Source organism: Hipposideros armiger, unplaced genomic scaffold (assembly GCF_001890085.2).
Source record: "Hipposideros armiger isolate ML-2016 unplaced genomic scaffold, ASM189008v1 scaffold_95, whole genome shotgun sequence".
Classification (NCBI taxonomy): Eukaryota; Metazoa; Chordata; class Mammalia; order Chiroptera; family Hipposideridae; genus Hipposideros; species Hipposideros armiger.
This window is the reverse complement of record NW_017731445.1, coordinates 471,860-488,998: the sequence shown is the minus strand read 5'-3', so window position 1 is coordinate 488,998 and position 17,139 is coordinate 471,860. Positions and strand designations below refer to the sequence as shown.

Sequence of the window (17,139 nt, the reverse complement as noted above, 5' to 3'; positions counted from 1 at the left end):
TGTGACTGAGGAACTGAGGGAGAGGCACGTCTTCAGAGTCCAACATCTAGATTAAGGTTCCATTCACACGACATATCCATTGAGCTAGACCACACAGACTCAACAGGAGAAATAGCACCCCAAGGCAACAAAAGCTGGTTTGGGGGAGTAAGGGAGAGAAACTTACTCTTTTTATGTAAAAAGCACAAGTATACATTTAGTACATAAACAGATGTAAAATTTTTCTATGATATTAAAATTGCATGGGAGTGGCCATTAAGGAAAAAAGGATGGAGGGAGGCATGGGGTAGAATACATAATAATGAAAAAAAAAGAGGTAGAGATATTCTAATACACTAAGTGTTCTCATATGGAGGTCTGTCATGGGTGGCTGCCCTGGAAACCGAACCAAACTGCCCTGTAAAAGTGGTTTCTAAGGAGACTACCTGATGGGTTTCTAATCTCTGACACACATTTAGATGTGCTTTGGGGGTGTATTTGTTGAAGATCTTTCCACTGAAAATTTTATCATTATGAAGCCTTTTATTGGAAGCTGGGTCCTGGAATAGAAGGTGCCCATGGCGAAATCATTAAGACAAATTAAGACGCGTTTACATATGTTGGAAACAATTACACACAAAGATTTAATTTGTTTCACTGCTGGAAGAAAATCCTAAAAGGATACAAAACACATACCCAAGACCAGTTCTGCAGCCACCCTGTGAGCCTGTCACTTGTCAACACCTGAGGGTCTGGGAGCTGCTTAAATGGGAATCTACCAAAGACTTGTATATCTGAAAATACATCCTCTACTAGGTCAGGAATACAGGTGCTTATACAGGTTAGTCAGAGTTCTCTTAATTTTCTTTTTTTTTTAAGCTAACATATTGCTATAAGTAATTATTGTAATTGTTTATCCAAATAATGCACAGAGCTCTAAAATGGAATAGGCACATTTTATAATCATCTAATATACTTAGCAAACTTATAAATATGCATTATTGTTATGCTGTTTGTTTGGTTTTTTTAAGAGACCAAAACCGAAAATGAGATAATCCATTTGTTTCTGAATTATGGCCTTCAATGTCTCTTGGGTTTTTTTGTTGTTGTTGTTTATGGCAGAATTTTTATTTTTAATTGTCGTCCCATTAGGAAAAGAAAGCCTTCTCAGCACACCAAACTGGATTTTTCCCAAAGGAAGAGAATAGAATCTATCATCAAGGTTACTCCAGGATATGCCTGTTGCGATATACCCATCATCTATATACCATGGGTTCCAAAAACAATGTATACACATGACTTGTAGTCATCTTTTGTTATTGGTATATATTGAGTATTACAATCTTAAAACAGTTTTTTTCTTTCTTAAAATGTATATACATTTTTTGGCACCCTCTGGATATGGTAATTGCACAGTCTTATCCAGGAGGTTGGCGAATGGGCCCTCAACATCCTGAGGTGGCTGCTAAAGAGGCCAGAGCCCCTTCTCTCAAAACATTAACTTCCAAAGGAGCAATCAACAGCCAGAGGGCTGACGTGTTTAGACTGAGAGATGACTTGTTCTGTCATCATAATGATGATTGCTTCCTTATAGATTTTTCTCGTATATCAGCTATGTTTCATTATATGTGAGGAGCATAATCCTCCAGTCACTTAAAAAAATAGATAGGCCTTTTACAGTGTGAGGAGTGCGTATAAAAACTATTTGTGCATGCTGGTAGCCTACAGGTTTACTGCCTTTTCCTTGGGGTTGCTTCATGGCAACCTCTTTTTTTTTCATGCTACCCTGTAGCAGGTTTTGCAAACAGTTATGGGACAACTCACGCATGTTGCAGACTCAAAAACTCATTTTCTGTGGTGATCATTTAATTCAGAATGTGATTCTCTTTTTGGAAATCGGGCAGGGTAGTATGAAACCTCCAACTGACAGCTTGCAGAAAGATGGTTTGGTTGCTTCTCAGCTTGCCCCATGTCCCACATAGAAACGGTCCACTTAGAGCTGCATCATCAACTCCACTTACACGAGCATCTTTGATGAAGGGCAAGGCTTTCTAGCAAGGAGGGATGTATGCCTCCCACCTCTACAGCTATCCTTGGCATAACTCTTGCAAGTCCAGGCAATGTTCATTTTATTGGCAGCCAAAGACCATTTGAAACTAGATCTAACAATGCGGCCATAAATCTCTTAAGTCTTACCTGTGCCCTCAGAAAGTTTTATTTATATCCTGCCTCTTTAAAATGGGAAATTTTAAGGTGTATCACAATCAAAGCCATACACAATAAAATTGTTCACCCAGAAGCAATTTGAAAATCATGAAAAGAAGAAGAAAATATGTTAGCCAGGATGGTTAATGAAATTACTGTGACTTATTATTGAATGTGGCCCTGAGACTATGTAAAGATCCAGCAGTAAGTAAATGATTAAATACATTATGGTATAGCCACATGACAGAAGATTATGTAGCCTTTAAAATTACCCTCAGGGTGAATTTATGATAATAAAAAATGCTTATGTAATACAGTATTAAAAAGAGAGAAAAAGAGAAGGAACAAAGGAACAGCGGCTTGTCTGTTCCCCTTCCCCCAGTTCCCCAGCGCTGTTCCCATCCCCCAATTCCTCAATAAAAATCTTTAAAAAAAAAAAAAAAAAGAAAAAGAGATAAAAACTCTAACATCTCAGCTATGTTTACAAAACGTTGAGAAAAAATGTTGGAAGAAATTCACCAGAAGATTAAGTATGTCTGATGAGATGAAGTGATTTTTGTTTTCTGATTTTTTTGTCTTCTTGATTTTTGTTCCCATCCCCCAATTCCTCAATAAAAATCTTTAAAAAAAAAAAAAAAAGAAAAAGAGATAAAAACTCTAACATCTCAGCTATGTTTACAAAACGTTGAGAAAAAATGTTGGAAGAAATTCACCAGAAGATTAAGTATGTCTGATGAGATGAAGTGATTTTTGTTTTCTGATTTTTTTGTCTTCTTGATTTTTGTTTTTTGTTTTTTGTTTTTTTTCATTTTTCAGATCATTATAATGAACATATAATACTTTTATAATCACATGTAAAAGTTATCTTTTTAGTTGACTTGGAGCTTCCTGACAGAAAAGGCAAAAGGGGAAACAATCATGAGTTATACGATTTTCATTGTGTGATGAAATAACTCCCTCAGTTCTTCAAGATAAACTTTTCCTTGATACTGAATTCCCAAAGGATGTTGAGTGATGTACAAATCTTGATCAAGTTCTTATAGCAAATGTAGAGGGGGGACTCCTTCTGACTGTGTCTCATGCCTACCCCCCAGGAAAGCCAAAGGCAGGGCACTCACTGTGGGCTGAGGCAGTGAGGATTCGCCAGAAGGGGAACTGGTCACTCACTACGCTGCCATCTCTTAATTCTGTTTGGAATTTTTTTTTTAATTAAAGTTTATTGGGGTGACAATTCTTAATAAAGTTACATAGGTTTTAAGTGTACAATTCGGCAATACATCATCTATATATCATGTTGTGTGTTCATCACCCAGAAACATATGGTGATGGAAGGAGAACTGTTTGGAATTTTGAAGTGCTGCTTTTGCCCTTTGCATCTTATCCACACAAATGTGCAAGATAGGCCTAGCAGATCCAGAGATAGCTCTCAGCTCTTTATTTCACACCTGGAGGACTGAATCACCACCAGTCCTGGAAATTGGTCTCTGAAACAGCAATGTAATTTGACTTTTCCCCCCTCCCCTCTTTTAGGTGTTGCTGCATTGGATTCCAACGTATCCGGGAAAATTGGTCTGCGTGCTGTCGTATATTATTTCTGTACTACTGTCATTGCTGTAATTCTAGGTAAAGTTTATTTCTGAATCCTTTTTCCTCTGCATAATTGTGACTTTTCTTTTAAAAGTAGTTGGGCTTTTTAAAATGTACAATTTTTTTAAAAATCAGAAAGTAGTATTGTCACACTACCATGAAGCTTTTTGGCTTGAAGCCTACACAGCCCCTTTTATATGAAGAAAATAGACTACTGACTGAATTTCAGCCACAAGACTTTTCACTAATGTTTCCAGTAAGAAACAGAATGAGGGTGACAGTTCTGTGCCTTATCAGGATCACGGGGTAGAAGAAAGTGAAGTTGAGAGCTTATACAATCTTTAAACTTATTAGTCAGTAATAGTAGAGTTGAGTCATTATAAAAGATTTCCAGAAAGATGGCATTTGAGTTCATTTCAAATTTCACATAGTACTAAGAGCTAATGGCTAACAGAGTCTTGCCAAGTATAAATTCCATATGAAAAGAGGGAGGGAGTTCTGATAAGAGAGTATAGCTGCTCTTGTACCTTGGGAATTCCTTTGTGAAGAAGGTATGGTCCATCCTTTGTGACCGAGTGTGAAGGATGCCCAGAGTGAGAAGAGAGGACGAGAATGTACTCAGGTGCAACCAGCTTGACCCTTGCAGCTCTGCTTTAATGAATTGGTAAGAAGTGGGGAGGTTTTAGTTATTAGGCCAGGGGACCTAGGAAGGCCTGAACCCTGCCTTAAACCAAAGCCACATCTCACAAGGTTCCCGAGGGAGGCCAACACAAAGGAAAAAGCCCTTTTTTGTATATCTTTTCTGCAACCCTGAGAAGGAAGAGTGTAGCATGCCCACTCACGGCCCTTCTGTTGCCCAGTGACGACTGCTACTAGCAAAACTGCCCATTCAGCATCCTAACCCCTTGGATTGGCTTTCCCCTTAGGAGGAGCGATAAAAGGAATGGGGACATTTTTCTTCTTCATTCCTCTCCAAACAACCTCGGTTGCCTTGGTCTAGACCTACAACCTATCACCTCAAGCAACCAGAGCCTGTTACCTCTAAGGCCAAACAGGCACTTTCAGATGCTCTCCATTTAGACACTTCTTCCTTATAGTGAGAACCATCTCCCCATAACTCCTGTCTATTTTTTCCTCATTCCATCCCCTGAAAGTCACACGGAACAACACTTTTTTTCCCAACCCTAACCTATTTTGAGTTACACAACAGCTTTCCAGATATTTGAAGGCTTGTGATATGGAAGGAAAATAAGGCTTGATCTGTATGACCCTCAGGAAAATAACCAGCACCTGTGGGTAAGAGTTGCAGAAAGATATTGAACGTGTGCCTTGAATTGGAAAATAAATCAGCCTCACCCCCTGCCTAGGCTGACATCATAAGCTAAAGAAAAGAGAAAATTTTCATCAGCAGGTGTTTCCAGAAGCAATTCTGGAATGTAGCCCCTTCCTTTTAAAGAAAAACACAGGGGGAGTTCCTTCTGCTTTATTTAAATGGAAAAGTAAGGCTGCTGCTGAGGTCCCAGCTGAGACTGAGCATCTTCTTTGGACTCAGGGTCCCCATTCCAGTATTGCCTGATACCACTATGCCTACTGATTCTAAGAAGGATGCGCTAGGGGTGCCAGGTGCTCTGGAAGGGTCTTAATGCTTGTGGGTGCTATCCTTGGCCACAGGTATTGTGCTTGTGGTGAGCATCCAGCCTGGTGTCACCCAGAAAGTGGATGAAATTGACAGGACGGGCAGCAGCCCTAAAGTCAGTACGGTGGATGCCATGTTAGACCTGATCAGGTGAGTGTCTTGCCAGCAGTATGGCTTCATTGGTCACACAGGGCCCCATGTTTGATTTAATGCTCAGCTGTCGCTGTCTTGAAATTTTTAATAATTTTTAAATTGTGTGTTTTAATTTTGCCCTGGACCCTGCACAGTACAGAGTCAGTCCTGCTTGCCAGGTCATGGTTCCAAGAGAAACACGCTCCTCTATCAGGATTTAGGATGGACAGAGATGCAGAAAGTATACTTGTTGCATTAAGATGTTAGGCTGGGTTGCATGGTCAGTTCTGAAGCACACTTGAAGAAATAAATGTTTTAATTGTACAGGAAAAACCCTTTTATCAGAAGCATTCGAGGCTGGCAATTGGTTAATAAATAACAATTAAAACAGAATCATATAAAACAACAGATATGCATTAAATTTTTTGTTTACACTTAAAACTTAAATGCATTTATCTGCCAATTTTTTGATGTAGGGTCAAGGTCTTTGTGTCAGTTGATTGTAATTTCATATTATTTCTGTTGCATATGCTGACCTTATAAATGCATCATCTACAATTTCCAGATTCAGTTGCCATGAAATGGAGCAAGAAAACCCTTAGAAATTGCAAAGAAAGCTGACTGCCAAATCCTTCCAGTTTTTATTTCAGTTGTCTTCCCACACCTAATTTAACCACAGAAATTTTATTCATTTGCCTTGATTGAGTTTCCAGGCACTCAGCTTTGTTTTTATAGAAACCACACCTTCCATTTCACACTCCTATTTCATTGATTTACATAATTTTAAATTCAGTAATTACAATGATAATTGCAAGTGACCTAAAGAATTTGGGAAGAAATGCAATGGACTCTTGGTAAGCATACATTCTCATCGATGAAAATAGAAATGTGCAGAATATTGTAGAAGTCTCTTTAACTGTGAGTGTCCACCTGCCAATACAGTGTTTCACCAAGGACAGCAAGCATATCAGTTACTCAGTGAATCAGTTACTAAGTGACATTGTTAGGAGAGCTTTCTCTACTTGGTTGAAGCTTAGCAGGGAAAAATAAATCTTAATACAAAGAAGCATTATGCAAAGGAGAAGCCAGAAGAGAAACCAGAGTACTGATTCTATATTACACTCATTTCCACCAGTGTACCAATGTATTGGTTATGACAAACAAACACTTTTGCCTTAACATAATACTGCTTTTCATGTCTCCAACAGGAATATGTTCCCTGAGAACCTTGTCCAAGCCTGTTTTCAGCAGGTAATAATGACTTTTGCCCTCAAATTGCTCCTTTCTTCCCATTACCAATTAAGGTTTTCTTTTCCTGCTCTGACCCAATGAATGGAATTAGCCCATCTAAAATGGCAGGAAATGCACCTGTGAATGGAGGCATTTCAGGTGACTCCTCTATTCCATATCCCTGGTGTGGCTTACACTGCCTCCTTTTTCATTATGGTCCCCCCCCCCACCCAAGAGCTCAAATGGAGCAAGTCAGGAACTTGTCAACCAATTGAGTGTTTTAAAATGTGGCCTCTAGTACCCATTTTTGGAGAACCACATTATATTTGTGAAGACAGTTAAGTAACTGTCTGCAGGTGCCATGCCGTAAAAAAAAAAAAAAAAGCCCTGCATCTCCTCTTCCCTTTCCCTCATGTGGGGAAATCAGTGTCTACCTCACGTGGGTAGTTAGCGTTCCTTGTGTTTGGTCTTTTCCTTAATCATTCTCCCCCCATTGCAGGCACTCTACAGAGCAATGTAACAAAGCCATGATTTTTTCTCTAGGAAGGCTTAACAATCGCTTCCCTCCATTTCCTTTGAGCTTTTTTCTCTTGTTTATATATGCACTTAAGACAGCTGAGTCTATCACAAACTGCTGAATTCATTTACATAAATTACGTGAACAGAGAGACCTCTGTGTATACCAACAAAAATGGCAATTAAATTGCTCCCTGCCGACCTCCAAGCAGCACAGAACCACCTCTATTTCAGGGGTGCCTTTGCAGTTCAGCCACAGTGGTCGTTTGTAAGGTTCTTGGTGTTCGCAGGGCCGTGTAGGAGTGACATTTATGCCAGGCATGATGTATACTGGCTCTTTCTTAAACCTCTCGGCTGAATCTCTGCAGAACTAAACAAGGCTGAAGGAAGGGGATTCAACAGAAATCCCATGGAATAGCCCTCTAGGGGGACTGTTGATTTTGAAACGACCATATTGTTGATGTTTATTAAAGTCATAGTAACTACATTTATCAAAGGGATGAGGTGTATTTTCCAGACTACACATAATAAATGAATAAATAAATAGGAACAAAAAATGATGGACAGGATCCCTGTAGAGTCTGTCTGTTAAAGCACCTACTAAGAAAACCTATACATTCTTTCACATTATTGCTCCATTCATCTGTCCTTTATTATGGAAATGAGAGAACATTTTGACATCATTGAATGATCCAGGCTGTGGGAGTAAGCGGTTTGGATTACTCAATCCCACTTTTGGTTCCAAAGCCTCATAGAAGGTGCTGTCAAAACCTGGAGCTAACAGAGCCCTCGGAAGTAGAACCCTTCAGTGGCACTTTTTTGGTCAAAGTAACGTATTCCTGTGGTTTAGCCTCCAGTGCTTATTCATTTACTTCTTTGTCCTTTTTTCCCTCCAACTTGCAGTATAAAACCACGCGTGAAGAAGTGAAGCCTCCCAGTGAGCCAGGGATGAACGTAACAGAAGCACCTGTCACAACTGTCACGATGGAAGCATCTGTCACACCCATCATGACAACTGCCATTTCCAAGGTACCGTTTTCCTTGCTTGTCGCCTGCATTTCTTCCCCGGTAGGCAAAGGCTGAGTCGTGAGTGAGCAGGAGCTGGAAATACAGCCAACCCTCATTATTGCATTCTCCATTTGTGAATTCACCTACACACTAAAATGTATTTGCAACCTCAGAGTCAAAACTCAAGGCCCTTTTGTGTCATTTGTAGACATGCAAAAAGCAGTGAAATTTTTAAGTCACCCGATGCACATGTTTGCAGCCGAGGCCGAACAAAGCAAAGCTCGGCCTTCTTGCTTCAGCCCTCATACTGTAAACAAGTACCCTTTATGTTGTGTGCTTATGCCACCATTTTCACATTTTTGTGCTTTTTCATGGTGATTTTACTTTTTATGTTTTTTAATTTTTATTAAATTTAGTAGGGTGATATTGGTTAGTAAAATTATATAGGTTTTAAGTGTACAATTCTATAATACATCATCTATATGTTGCATTGTGTGCTCACCACCCAGAGTCAGTTCTCCTTCCATCACCATATATTTAACCCCCTTTTCCTTCTTCTCCCATCCCCCTCCCCTTTACCCTCTGGTCACCACTAAACTATTGGCTATGTATGAGTTTTTGTTTCCTTGTTTGTCTTGTTCATTTGTTGCTTTCACTTCTATATCCCACAAATGAGTGAAGTCATATGGTTCTTGACTTTTTCTGTCTGACTTATTTCGCTTAGCATGATAATCTCAGGATCCATCCGTGTTGTCATAAATAGCAGTATTTCATCTTTTCTTATGGCCAAATAATATTCCATTGTATTCCAGGGGTGCCAAAAAAATGTATACACATGACTTGTATTCATCTCATCTTTTGTTATTGGCATATATTATTAAAATTTTAATAGTTTTTTCCTTTCTTAAAATGTGTATACATTTTTTTGGCACCCTTTGTGTATGTACCACATCTTCTTTATCCAATCACGTATCAAAGGACACTTTGGTTGTTTCCATGTCTTGGCCACAGTGACTAATGCTGCAGTGAACATAGGGGCACATATATTTTTATGGATAAATGTTTTCAGAATTTTGGGGGTTGATACACAGAAGGATTACTGGGTCGTATGGTAATTCTATTTTTAATTTTTTGAGGAATATCCATACTGTTTTCCATAGCAACTGTACCAATTTACATTCCCACCAGCAGTATACAAGGGTTCCTCTTTCTCCACAGCCTGTCCAACACTTGTTATTACTTGTCTTGTTGATGATAGCCATTCTTACAGGTGTGAGGTGATATCTCATTGTGGTTTTGATTTGCATTTCCCTAATAGCTAGTGAAGGTGAGCATTGTTTCACATATCTGTTGGTCCTTTGTTTGTCTTCTTGGAAGAAGTGTCTGTCCAGGTCCTCTACCAATTTTTAATTGGATTGTTTGTTTTTTTGTTGAGTTATATGAGTTCTTTATATATTTTGGATATTAGCCCCTTATCGAAGGTGTTGTTTGCAAATATCTTCTCCCATTTGGTTGGTTCCCTCTTTGTTTTGTTGATGGTTTTCTTTTGCTATGCATAAGCTTTTTTAGTTTGCTATAGTCCCATTCATTTATTTTTGCTTTTACTTTCCTTCCCTTTGAGGTCAAATTCATAAAATCCTCTCTGAACCCAATCAAGATCTATAAGTTTAGTACCTGTGCTTCCTTTTATGCAATTTATTGTTTCAGGTCTTATGTTTACATTCCCACCAGCAGTGTATGAGGGTTCATTTTTCTCCACAGCCTCTCCAACAAGCTTTTGATCCATTTTGAGTTAATTTTGGTATATGGTGACAGCCACATTTGCATGTGGCTTTCCAATTTTCCCAGCATCATTTATTGAAGAGGCTTTCTTTTCTTCATTGTATGTTTTTGGCTCCTTGATTGAAATATATATATATATATATATATGTATATGAGTTTATTTCTGAGTTCTCAATTCTATTCCATTGGTCTGTGTGTCTGTTTTTCTGCCTATACCATGCTGTTTTGATTACTGTCACATTGTAGTGCAAATTGAAGTCAGGGAGTGTGATACCTCCAGCCTTGTTCTTTCTTCTGAGGATTGCTTTGGATATTCTGGGTCTTTTGTGATTCCATACAAATCTGATGATTTTTTTGTTCTATATCTTTAAAAAATACCATTGGGATTTTGATGAGGATTGCTTTAAATTTGTATATTGCTTTGAGTAATACGATCATTTTAACTATGTTGATTCTTTCAATCCATGAACACAGAATGTCTTTCCATTTCTTTGTGTCTTCTTCAATTTCTTTTAATAATGTCTCATAGTTTTTAGTGTATAGGTCCTTCACATCCTTTGTTAAGTTTATTCCTAGGTATTTTATTCTTTTTGTTGCAATTGCAAAAGGAATTGTTTTTTTCATTTCTCTTTCTGAAATTCCTGTGTTAGTATATAAGAACACAATGGATTTTTGTACATTGATTTTGTATCCTAAAACTTTACTGTATTTGCTTATTGTTTCTAATAGTTTTTTGGTGGAGTTTTTAGGGTTTTCTGTATAAAGAATCATGTCATATGCAGAAAGTACAACTTAACTTCATCATTCACAATGTGGATGCCTTTTATTTCTTTCTCTTACCTGATTGCTGCAGCAGGGACTTCCAATATTATGTCTATGGTTCCTAAACACAAGAATGCTATGTATGATATGCCTTAAGGAGAATATATGTTTGTTAAATAAGCTTCATTTAGGCATGAGTTATATAGTGTGTTGGTTGTGAGTTCAGTGTTGACACAATAATATATGTTAAACAAGGTATCTTTGAACAGAAACATGCATAAAGCAAGGTTACATTATTGACAAAAATGTTGTGCATATTAGTTCCCAGGTACGTAATCATACATTTCCCCTAGGAACAATGATTCAATATTCACTAATTTAGTGTTGGTGACCACTTTATAGAACATAACTACCGAGAAACAACTGAACCACATAGAGAAAACAATGAGCCCTGTTGCCTTTATATCTCTGCCACCCCTGAGAGTTGAGTTGGGCACCCCAGGAACTGCTTTAGATTTGCAGGATTAATAAACACAGAATGCAGGCCCACGATTTCTTATTCAACACTCTCTGCCCAGATGTGGTTCAGAGTCCAGAGTTTTTCACTTTGGATAGGCCAGGATGTGTGTGTGTTCATGTCATGCACTGTCCTTACGTGGGACTGGCAACAACACTCAAGAATCAAGCACATCGATATTTCTGCAACAAACTTATGAATATTCTGCCAAGTAAGAGAAATAGATGATAAGTAGCCTTGTCTCAGTTCAGGATAGGTTTTGCCACCAAGAGTTTGTCATAAACTCATTGATAAAATCAATGGGTTTTAAGAGCTTTTGGGATTTCAGCATTGAAGACAGACTAGAGTGTATGGTTCTTAAGTAAGACATGTATGGTCCTGTAGTAGATTTCTCCTCCATGTTCTCTGCCTTCACCCAGGAAGGAAAAATTTAAGGAAAAGACAAATATCCAGTAGACTTCAGAATTCAGATTAAATAGGCCACAGCCGACTGCCCACTTCCTCCTGCAGAAAACCTTAACTCCTCTGACAGGTTCAGTGGTCCTCCGTGACCTGGTTCCTCCCTAGTTTTCAGGCTCACTTCCCAGCGGCTGCCTCTATTCTATCCAGGCCCGCCTCCATCACTCCTTATTCCTGCCTTGTGATGTGGTTCCATAAAGATTTTCTGAGCATTGGTGTTACAATAGTGAAAAGACAGGTGTGGCATCTGCCCTCATGTGAAGAGTGTTGTATATGACAATAGGGATGAAAAGATGGGTAAATTATCCAAGCAGGGTACAGAGATCCAGTGCATGATGACCTTTGCCTTTGCTTACCATTTTAGGGGGAGTATGTTTGCATCTCCTGGCTGCCTACTCTTCAGGCCTAGCTTTTCCTAACCTCACAGCCCTCGTTCATGTTCCCAGTCTCCATATGATGCCTATAACCCACAGCTTGGCTGTGCAGTTAATTACCACCATCTTGCTATCATTGGCTCGTGTTTCTCATGGTTAGTTTTGTCTCTCAGCTGCGCTTTAAGACCTTACGCTGTAGCCAGTGCAGTTGGCTACAGCTGCTTGATAAATATTTTGATCATATCAAATCATAATTAAATGACTGGTACCCCAGGGGTTCATCAAGTTATGTTATCCCCTTATGAAATTTCTCAGTAAGTCTCATGCTGCACTACTCAGATTAAGTAATCACTCAGTAAATCACATGCTGTTCTCACCCAGGATAAAGCAAAGAAATGGTTCACAGTAGTAGGAATCTGGTTAACTTTCATGTCTCCAAAATCCTGTTGGTCATTCAAGATTAAAGGCAGTAAAGAATGTTCCTGTGCCTTATTATCAGGATAAAACAGTAAAATGTCCACACTGGTAAATATTTTGTGCTTCCTATATTATTAATTCCTATCTTTTTTTACACCACCTCCAAATGTAGGTAGTAGTTAAAATAATTCTGAAAATTTTCTTGATTCTAAAGTTTTTATTAAAAATGTAAAACATCCCAGAATAAGAAATCTTCAAAAGAAATATTCAAATATGGATTTGTTGAGAGAGAAAAAGAAAAAAAAGGGGGGGTGGGGGTTGGTGTCTATTTCCCCAAGTTGACTCTGGTAGATCACTAGTTTATTATGTTTGGCTATCATTTCAATGCCTATGCATCCAAACAAGATTATAATCGTACATCAATATATTTTCTTGATTTTGATCCACAGAACAAAACAAAGGAATACAAAGTCGTAGGCAAGTATTCAGATGGCATAAATGTCCTGGGCTTGATTGTCTTTTGCCTCGTCTTTGGACTTGTCATTGGAAAGATGGGAGAAAAGGGACAGATTCTGGTGGATTTCTTCAGTGCTCTGAGTGACGCAACCATGAAAATCGTTCAGATCATTATGTGGTAAGCAGACACCCGTTAATGCTAGCTTGCTTCCCCTGACAACTGTCCCCTCAAAATTAGAATCAAGAGTCCTATGTGTCTCAACTGACTCACCCTAGAAAGGGTAAACACTGAATATCAGGACACTAGAGTATGAAATCATTCCACATACTATTTTTGTTCACTAACTTTCCCCAAAGTCTAAATTTCAGCCATTGTCTTTTGTACTGAAGCCCTTGATAATCTTGCATGCAGCCAGCATTCATGTAAGAAGTAACTATTGGAGGAATAACTTGAAGCTGTTCCCTGCATATCAGAATACACATTATGAGGCCCCCAGCAGAAGTGATATTCAGAATACTTACAACTGATGTATAGCATAGTCAGTAACTGATCCACTGGGTGAGCATATCAGTGGTAACACTTAAGTGTCTGCCTTGTCCCTGGAGATAACCAAAAGGCCACCTTTCCTAGGAGACCTCTGCCCCACTTAGCTCATATTGAGTTGGTTTACCATTATTTACCCCAAAGTGTAGACATTGACGGTGACGTAAAAGGTTCAGTTATTTCAACCATTTAATCCCACTGAACCTCAGCTTCATCATCTATAAAAAAGGATAATAACAATCCACCCATAAGGTTGGGAGGAACGCACTAAGTGAACTGATGCCTATAAAATACTACACCCAGCACAAGGCATGTAATTAGAGCTCCACAGACTATTACAACCATTTCCACTGCTAACTCTGTTGTTGTTACTACTACCTGGGAAACACAATGACCAGTTCTAGGAAGAGCCTAGTGACCATAATTGGAGGGTCAGGCTACATGTAGCGAGATCCCAGATGTGACGATCGGCAGAATGTCTGTGTACTGGGAGCGAGGAGTGGTATGTCACCAGTTTAACCACACCTTCCTGCCACATCTGGCCCATTATGGTAGCTTCAGTGGGTGAAATTGAGGGTGCACACGGGTGCTGAAACCTGGACCCAGTGTGGTCCACCAGAGCTTGAAACAGGCCTCAGCTTCACTGTGTACCCTGGGCTCCTCCCAGCTGAGAGTGTGTGCCAAGCCATGGCACATGCACTGGCTTGTCGCTTCCCCAGCAATCCCACTCTGAGAAAACACCTGCTGACTTTGTTGTGCTTACTTTCTAGTTACATGCCATTCGGTATTTTGTTCCTGATTGCCGGGAAGATCATAGAAGTTGAAGACTGGGAAATATTCCGCAAGCTAGGCCTTTACATGGCCACTGTCCTGACTGGGTATGTCACCCTCAAGAAACAGAAACCTCATTTGAGCCAATGGATTGCTGCTGAGAGGCTGGGTTTCAGTTGGTTAAAATCGGCTTCTCTCCCACATGCAGGGAAAGATGGGGTTCGGCGACGAGGGAGGGGGGTGTGGGGAGTGGGAGGAGGGCTGCCCTTTAACAGCTGTACTGGAGGTGGAGCACACTGTGCTAATTGCCAGATCTTGGCAGAACAGCCTGGACCAGGCTTTGTCACTGCCTTTATTAGTTGTGTTCAAAAAATTTTCTTAAACAAGAGCAAAACCCACTGATAGCCTCTCTTGGTGCTTTCCTGGCCTTCACTTCCTCACTGGACAAGTAAGAATAACCCCCATGTACCCTGAATCTGAAAGAAATTAGGCAGGGCCTAAATGAAATCAGACTAGAGCCAGTAGGAACGTGATGGCTGGTTCCTTCTAACCCTGTTGGTGGGGCTGGTGACCACTGTCACCCCATGCATCATCAGAGGGCCAGAGATGGTGCTGGGAACATCATCGGGCTGGTAGGAATTGTGTAAAACAGGAAGGCAGCAGGAGACAGGTAATTTGCATATTTATTACAGCCCAGTTATTGGTTCCTTCAAGGGAGATATAGTAGGATAGGTTATAAATGGTGCCCCTGGATATCTAGCCGGGTGCAGGATACATCACATGAGCTGAGAAATATGGACCGAGGGAATGAGTAAGCATCATCAATTTTATTCCCACGGGTCAGTGCCCCCAAACACTGACTGCATTGCAGAATTTCCACTGCACAGCATTTGGTTTTAATCTGTGTTTACCAAAAGCACAGTCCTGACAGCCAAGGGAGGAGAAGCCTGGGTCCCTACAGTATGAAGGCTAGTAAAGTCCCAGGGCCCCAGTGGTAAGGAAGGTGGTGGGACCATCTGCCTTACGAGAGGCCAGGGGCTGTGTCCAGCCAGTGATGTGGCTGAGGTTTATTAGGCTGAGCCGTTTCACAACAAGGTTCTGCTGGTTTCTATTCTCTCTCCCTATCTAGGTTTCTAACAAAAAACTAAAAGTCAGTTCCTCATGGTTGTTAGACAAAAGCTCTCTATCTAGAAAACCCTCTTTCCAGACCTCCAGGATCTATATTTCAATGACCATTTATTATTTCAGCTTCGCATAACTGATCTTTAAACTCTTAAGTCACCACATACATGGCATCTGCTGAATTGGTCTCAGTTCTTAACTCCCTGTTTTGTGTAACCTGTATATGTCCATGTGAAACAAGGAATAGTTTTGGGAGGCAGGAGTAACAAAGAAAAGAGGGTCAGTCCTGAAGTATGACTGTGGAAGAGCAGGGACTGCCTCCTCTTCAATCCTGACTCCCCTCAGATGGTGGGTGCCGTCCAGCAAGACAGTGGCATGTGGTCCAGAAAACAGAGGGGCTGAGGGCTGTGATAAGGGCTGTCATAGTGGTTTGTATGGGGCCACAGAGTCACCAAGGAGAGAAGGGTCAGCTCAACCTGGGAAGGTGAGGGAAGACTTCCCAGAGGAGGGGGAAGTTTCACTGAGCCTTAGAGGAGGAATAAGAATTCAGCAGCAGAAGGCAGTGAAAGTATTGTAGTGCGGATAGCAGGAATGGCATGTATGGGGCTTTGGAGCATGATATAACTGTTTTGTAAGCTCTGAAATATGGATTCAGCTACTGGCTTTGCCACTAACTTTGACAAGATACTTCATTTGCTGAGCGAGTCATATCCTGATATGTGGAATGGAGACTTATATGCCCACTCTACTTCTCATTTTCTCATTGGGTCAGTAGGAAAGTTGAATGATATTATGGATAAAATAGCTATTTGAAAAATATAGAGGTGTGATCATCTATGAACCTGTTTCTCTTATTTACAGGCTTGCAATCCACTCCATTATAATTCTCCCACTGATATATTTCATAGTCGTACGAAAGAACCCCTTCCGATTCGCCATGGGAATGGCCCAGGCTCTCCTGACAGCTCTCATGATCTCTTCCAGGTAAATAGAAGAGGGATAGCTAGAAGAAGTCTCTGAGCCAAGTCTTATCCACTCTCACCTCACTTTATGAAGCACTGGCTGCAGGCTGTGGTTTTTGTAGCTGCCTTTAATTCAAGTTATGACCTCCATATCCTCTGCCCATGTCCTTGAACATATTTTTTAGCCTATTAGATATTCCCTGCCCTCTTGGCATGGCCTGCAGCCCAGAAAGGGGTGATGGTGTAACTTGGAGCAGTGACAAGCATGGCACCTTCTGATTCCTGGACCTGACAAAAGTGCCAGCATGCTTTGGGCTCTTGTTTTAGTTTTTGGAATAGAGGTGTCTCTTCAGGCAGGGACTGAGGACCAGCATTCCTAGACCATAAGTTCCTTTCTCTTTTTATCATGCAGTTCAGCAACACTGCCTGTCACTTTCCGCTGTGCTGAAGAAAAGAACCAGGTGGACAAGAGGATCACTCGATTTGTTCTACCTGTTGGTGCTACAATCAACATGGATGGAACCGCACTCTATGAAGCAGTGGCGGCTGTGTTTATTGCACAGTTGAATGGCTTGGAATTGGGCATTGGGCAGATCGTCACTATCAGGTGGGGCATGGTGCCACATTCATTTTCATCTTCATTATTGGAATTGACTCTAGTAAAAATCATCTGTAAAGGA

At 40.3% G+C, this 17,139-nt stretch overlaps 1 protein-coding gene across 1 annotated transcript in view; it reads left to right on the top strand.

Annotated features, from left to right (window-relative positions):
• The window catches only part of SLC1A1 (solute carrier family 1 member 1), a 77,473-nt gene that overhangs the window by 50,178 nt on the left and 10,156 nt on the right, over positions 1 to 17,139 (top strand). The window contains exons 3-10 of the mRNA XM_019645916.1: positions 3,715 to 3,807; positions 5,443 to 5,557; positions 6,748 to 6,790; positions 8,189 to 8,314; positions 13,054 to 13,238; positions 14,375 to 14,482; positions 16,359 to 16,481; positions 16,872 to 17,066. Of these exons, the coding sequence (XP_019501461.1) occupies positions 3,715 to 3,807; positions 5,443 to 5,557; positions 6,748 to 6,790; positions 8,189 to 8,314; positions 13,054 to 13,238; positions 14,375 to 14,482; positions 16,359 to 16,481; positions 16,872 to 17,066 (988 nt within the window). The remainder of the gene's footprint in view (positions 1 to 3,714; positions 3,808 to 5,442; positions 5,558 to 6,747; positions 6,791 to 8,188; positions 8,315 to 13,053; positions 13,239 to 14,374; positions 14,483 to 16,358; positions 16,482 to 16,871; positions 17,067 to 17,139) is intronic.